Consider the following 5708-nt stretch of genomic DNA (forward strand, 5'->3'; position numbering starts at 1 on the left):
AAACGATTCCCCCCCCCCCCTTGATATTATTAGGTAACATAAGGTGATTGTAAAAACAATTTTGAGACCTCGAAATCTGAGGGGAGAACTTTTGGTTGAGGATTAACGACCAAAAAACTAATTTTCGGCTTTTTTTTTGTCGTTTTTCAGCTACCATATATGTCTTTTCCTCAGATTTCGAGGTCTGGAATTCGTTTTTATACTCACCTTATGATACCTGACAATCTGGACTAAAATTAGATAAATGGGCATTATGTAATTTTACATGGAAATTGGAGTATGGAGTTATCTCGGTTTTGATTAAAAGAAAAGTGTTAGGTACCTATGTCTTTTTTTAAGATTGTGTGTCTAAACAAAAATATTTTTTTGCCATATTAAGATAAGTTTTTTTTTTTTTAATTACTGAATGTTCTCATTTTATTTTATTCTTATTCTTTTTGTATAGTTTTGTTTTGTCTTCAACGTAATCGTTTTGCGTTCAACTTGTATGTTTTTCTTTTAAAGCAAATTCTTTTGATAGCATGTTATTTAAACATTGATTTTTCCTTTGGCAAAAGACTTATATGACTAATCCCCTTTTTACACTCAGCGATTCATATTCATTAATTATTTAGTAATATGCATGGTGATGGAAATTAGTGCCCTACACGCCCTACATTTGGCTCTAGACCACGCTACGCCCCTGCTGTATAGGTACAGTTATTTTTGGTCACCCTGTTCGTTTATACTCATTTTTTTTTTTTTTTTTTTTTTTTTTTTTAATGGTTTTTCATACCTACAAAATTGTAATTGTTGGAAGTCTACATAATTGACGGTATGTCGAATGTGGCGACACCAATCACAGGTCTTGTTCTTCTTAAAACTAGCTCTCCTGCATTGTGTGAAACAAACTTCTGAGCAGAATATCTTCTCATCTATGGAAAACATGGGCTCAGATTTGATTGTTTTTGAGCACCAACCACACACGTCCAACTTTCCTGAAAGAACACCCGAGAATATTTTTCACTATTTGAGTAATACAGGTACATATTACAAAGATTTAAAATTTAGGTATTTGATGTTGTATTATACAATACTATACAGTCGAACCTCGATAGTAAGTAATTAAGGGAAATGACGAAAATTACTTGATAAAGAGATTTACCGAGTAAATATTTTACTTATTAACGAGGGTCCTTTAATAAAATGACTTCATATCACACATATTTCTATTTTCTTCTAAGATTTTACTCACCAGGTGTGTTTGTTTCAATAATTGTTGTATTACAGGAATCGTCCTCAGACTCCGCTGAGTATGAGTTGTGAGATCCTGACGGTGAAGTTGGATAAGCAGGACTTACAGTAAAATTGCTTCTATTTGATCTCACCGACCCATACCAGCCCAGTATTTCACTCATTGTATTGTCAGCGTACTCCGAATGAAGCTGCAATCAAAAGTCAATCTTGATTCTTGAGCTTTAGGATCATTAGGCTTTTACGCCAGAGGTCCCGGGTTCGATTCCAGTAGGAGTCGAAGTTTTTTCGGCTCCTGTGCTTGGAGCTCGGAGTGTAAAAAGATTATTGAAATATTGATTGCAAAAGAGGCACTTAGTGATGCCGTGGTCCGTGATATCCACAAAAGTTGTGAAAAGGCTCTACTTTACGGCTTTACCATAAATAATTCATTGATTTGATTGGTTTTAAGCTGTGTCTACACATAGTCGACGACCGTCCATCGATGACTGAAACTAGCATTTACCTACACTGCCTCGACAACATATTAGATTCACCTCGTCCATCAACTATATGTGGACACAACTTTACAACTTTACGATAAATACAAAAAGAAGCCTACCGTATTGCATATCGTCGGCCCGAACACGAAGAGGCGTAAGTGTAAAAATCACAATTTTGAGTTTTTTTTTTTTTTATGGCTTTCTTTTAAGTGGCAGGGTTCTCCTAGAGGAGCTCTTCCACCCAACCACTAAATTTTTCCTTCACTGTGAAATAGAAAGTAAAAAAAAAAATCTGGTGTGAACATCACACGACTTTCCTTATCCTATTGAATGATGTTTATTTGGGTGTTGTTCTATTGTAACTTTTACAATATCTCTAACCGTTTAGTCAGTATCGCTCAAAACCGCCAAAAAGCGGTCAAAATGTCGCCAACTGCAGCACCTATCCTAACCAAAAGGTTTGTGTTGCCTCCTTGTCACATTTTTAAGCTACATACCAAATTTCAAGTCTCCAGCTCATACCGTTACCGAGATATTGGTAAATTACACCGAAAACCGGAAGAAGCGGTAAAATGCCGCCAAGCGTTGCACCGGCCTTAACCAAAAGTTTCGTGTCGTATCCTTGTCACATTTGACAGCTACATACCAAATTTCAAGTCTCTAGCTCTTACCGTTCTCGAGATCTTTCTATCATTATTTCCCTGATAGTCCGCTTGACAATTTTTTATTTTTTCTTTGCTTTGTTGGACCTTTGTATCTATAATGATTGCTCTTGAAGATCCTTGCACCTCAGGTTTATCACTACTAGAACTTGCACAGTACGTTATACTCGTCATTTTTTTCCTTTTCTTCATAGGTTTATTCGTTTGACAATCTGTTTTGTCCACTTGAGCTTCTTTTTCAAGTGTGTGTTCTTCATTATTTTTTTCTTTTTTTACTGCGTTGAGTATTGTATGAAAATGATCAGGGTTGATAGGTAGAGGTATAATAATAGGAACAGGTATTGGTAGTGGTATTATAAAGGGATACGGAACTAGAGTGGTTGGTGGTGGTAATGCCTGTGATATTGAACTAGGAACTTGAGAACTGTTTGGCAATTGATGTGGAGGTACAGTGGGATGTACTATTCTCAGCAGAGGAGGAGGATTTCTTATAGACGAATTTCTAAATGAAGGAAGATCGAACATCATGGATGGGTTAGGGAACGAAGATCTATAGAATGAAAGTGAAGGATTCTGATGCATTAGATGGGACTTGGCATAATGAGGTATTTTCTTGAATTTCATTTGGAAATTTTGTTTTTCTAGCAACTTTTTCTTTTTAGTTGGATTGGTTTTCATTTTGCTAGTTGCTGACGGTGTTCCATTGGTTTTAGAAGAGAAGGGCGGTGGAGGACTAGGGGTTTCACTAGAGCTATGTCTGGATAGTGTATTATATTCTAGATAATTATCAGGTGGCAGTGGTGGGCTGTCTTCGTGATTATTCATCCAAAGCTCTGGAGTTATGAGAGCAGATTCTTCTGTTGACGAGAATGATGGGACGTTGGATTCGGATATTGAGTCTGGGTGAAGGTCCAGATGTTCCTGTGCCTCCTTACAGAAAATATTCATCTTGTACTGGTTCAGGCATTTATTACTGAAATGAAAGAGAACAGTTGTTTACCTACACCAATAATATTCAACATTTCAAGTCAAGACGCCTATGAAGAGGAAAGAAATGCCAATGAAACTGTTGACAGGATGTGGAAAAGCAGAAAATGTTGGAAAGAAAGAGAAGATCACGATTGAACTGAAAATGAATGCCATGAACCTGAGCTGATTCCTCCTCAGACTACACAAACTTTAGCTATCACGCTGAAGTTTTAGACGAGGAGTATTCAGGTCTAAGTACCTTGTGCTTGTGATTTATTTATTTATTCACAATAATATACGGGCGGGCCCTTTACTATCTAATACATGCAGGGTGTTTGAATAAAAAGTTGCCACCCCTGAAATCTCTAAACCCGTTTAATTTAGGAAAAATGTTAAAACACGTATTCCTTTATGTTTAAGTGGAACCTATTTTTAGGGGATCTCAATTTTCCGGCACTATCAGGAGTAACCTTTCATTAACCCATTTCAACACATATGTAACTCGATTTCGAAAAAAATGTCACTTGTACCTTGTGAACTAGGGTGTACATATAATAGGCTCATATACAAAACTAGCTGAATTCCGTCGCTTCGCTCCGGAATCCCGCTAGTTCATCCCGAGGCATGTGGAAAAGGCATGGCCGAACTTGTAGTTATCAAACTAAAAACATAAACGAAACTCAAAATGTTGGTCGAGAGCGGAACATTTCTCTCGAATATTTGTTGAGGTGCATTCAACAAAACCTCGATCCATTTTAGATAGTTAGGAAGAAACAAAATTTACTATACACTTTAACTAAACACACAAGACTTTAAATTAAAAAGAATACTCAGAAAACACAGTCAAATTAGCATATACAAAACGCAAAAACCAAAGAAAACGATGTGATCAGACCAGCAAGAGCGAGAAGAATTTCTTGTTTAAATTTTTTTCATGGTTGGTTACGTCCCACGCAATGTTGCCAAGCGTAGGGCGCGTTTCTAAATTTGAATCTCATTATTTTTCCCGCACATACTTTGGGTACGAATTTCTTAGAGAAGAAACACTTTTAAAAAAAAAAAAATCTTTTTGAATTATTTTTGACGATCTTTACGAAAAAAATACATTTGGACAGTTATATTTTTCATGAGAATCACCAATTGTATGTCATTTAGTGTTTGAACTCTGAAAAAAATTTCGGGTATATGGGCGCTGCGGCTTGATCGAATGAAACTCAGTCTGGAATTTCCAATTTTCGACCACTTTTTCCATGATCTGAAGTCGTATATCTGCAAAAACGTTGAATGATGTCTTCCAGGTGCTCCAAAGTTTACGTTTTATCGCCATAAACTAAGGATTTTACACATATCCCGAAAGAAAATGATCCAAAGGTGTCAAATCGCACGATTGTGGAGGGAAATTATGAGGAAAATTGAGCGAAATTGTGTGCTCACAAAATCATTAAACCAAATGTTTCGCTTCGTTCGAGCTATCTGAGGGGCTCGTATGCTCGAACTTAATATTCAAACACTAAATGGCATACAATTACTTTTCCAATAAACAAAACATCATGACCATAACTTAAATAGCATGTATTTTACGTATAGCAGTTTAAAAATCAAACCCCCTAAAAAAAACACCCTATACATATGTATGGTTGCAAGAATAATAGCGTAATACAGGTGTGCAGTGTGCACAAAGTGCGGCCCGCGAGCTAATTTCGATTTTTTAGGAAAAATCATGAAAAAAGAAAGTAAAACTGTGGAAGAAAATAAAAATGTGCAATTTTTATTATTTTTGGGAATTTGATTCACAACCTACAAGCTATTTTTAAAAAATTTCGCCTGCGGCGCGGCATCCTACTTTATGTTCCTCCTTTTAGTGTTCAGCCGTAATGTGGAGAAAAAATGAATTATGTAAGTCAAAAATTAATTCATGAGAAGCTTCAGGTACTTACATACTTTTTCGAAAAATTTCGCCTGCGGCACAGTAGATTTGAAGTTTGATCAGGCTGCGCTTCTGAATGCTTGAATTTCTGATCTGAAAGGTTGAATTTTCTGATTTTCGTGTGTTAAATTAGGTTTAAAAAAAATTCTGCGGCGCTATTTACATTTACTTCATTTTCAATAAAACGGGGAAGGAAGTAAGGTTAGATGCTGTCTACAAAATTAAACCTATTTTACAGTTAAGAAATGAATGCGGCCGCAGTCAAATAGACCTATCTAAAACTCCTCTGTCTATTGGACCAGGGGTGCACAAACTCAAGGTGACCACGGGCCGAATGAGACCTTAACCTATCTAAAACTCCTCTGTCTATTGGACCAGGGGTGCACAAACTCAAGGTGACCACGGGCCGAATGAGACCTTAACCTATCTAAAACT

General features: G+C 36.5%; 1 protein-coding gene and 1 long non-coding RNA gene across 2 annotated transcripts in view; both read right to left on the bottom strand.

Moving 5' to 3' along the window:
- LOC103510421 overlaps positions 1-3842 on the bottom strand; it is a 4708-nt gene extending 866 nt beyond the window's left edge. Inside the window, exons 1-3 of the mRNA XM_026824472.1 lie at positions 2387-3842; positions 1235-1424; positions 805-977 (exon numbers count right to left, since the gene is read on the bottom strand). Of these exons, the coding sequence (XP_026680273.1) occupies positions 805-977; positions 1235-1424; positions 2387-3325 (1302 nt within the window). The 5' untranslated portion in view covers positions 3326-3842. The remainder of the gene's footprint in view (positions 1-804; positions 978-1234; positions 1425-2386) is intronic.
- A 376-nt stretch (positions 3843-4218) lies between these two features.
- Positions 4219-5702, bottom strand: LOC113467942. The gene is made up of 2 exons (XR_003391848.1): positions 5621-5702; positions 4219-5544 (listed from the first exon to the last, which is right to left on the bottom strand). It is a non-coding gene; the product is annotated as an uncharacterized LOC113467942 (long non-coding RNA).
- Between the last annotated feature and the right edge of the window lie 6 nt (positions 5703-5708).

The sequence above is a fragment of the Diaphorina citri genome, unplaced genomic scaffold, assembly GCF_000475195.1.
Source record: "Diaphorina citri unplaced genomic scaffold, Diaci psyllid genome assembly version 1.1 scaffold598, whole genome shotgun sequence".
Classification (NCBI taxonomy): domain Eukaryota; kingdom Metazoa; phylum Arthropoda; class Insecta; order Hemiptera; family Psyllidae; genus Diaphorina; species Diaphorina citri.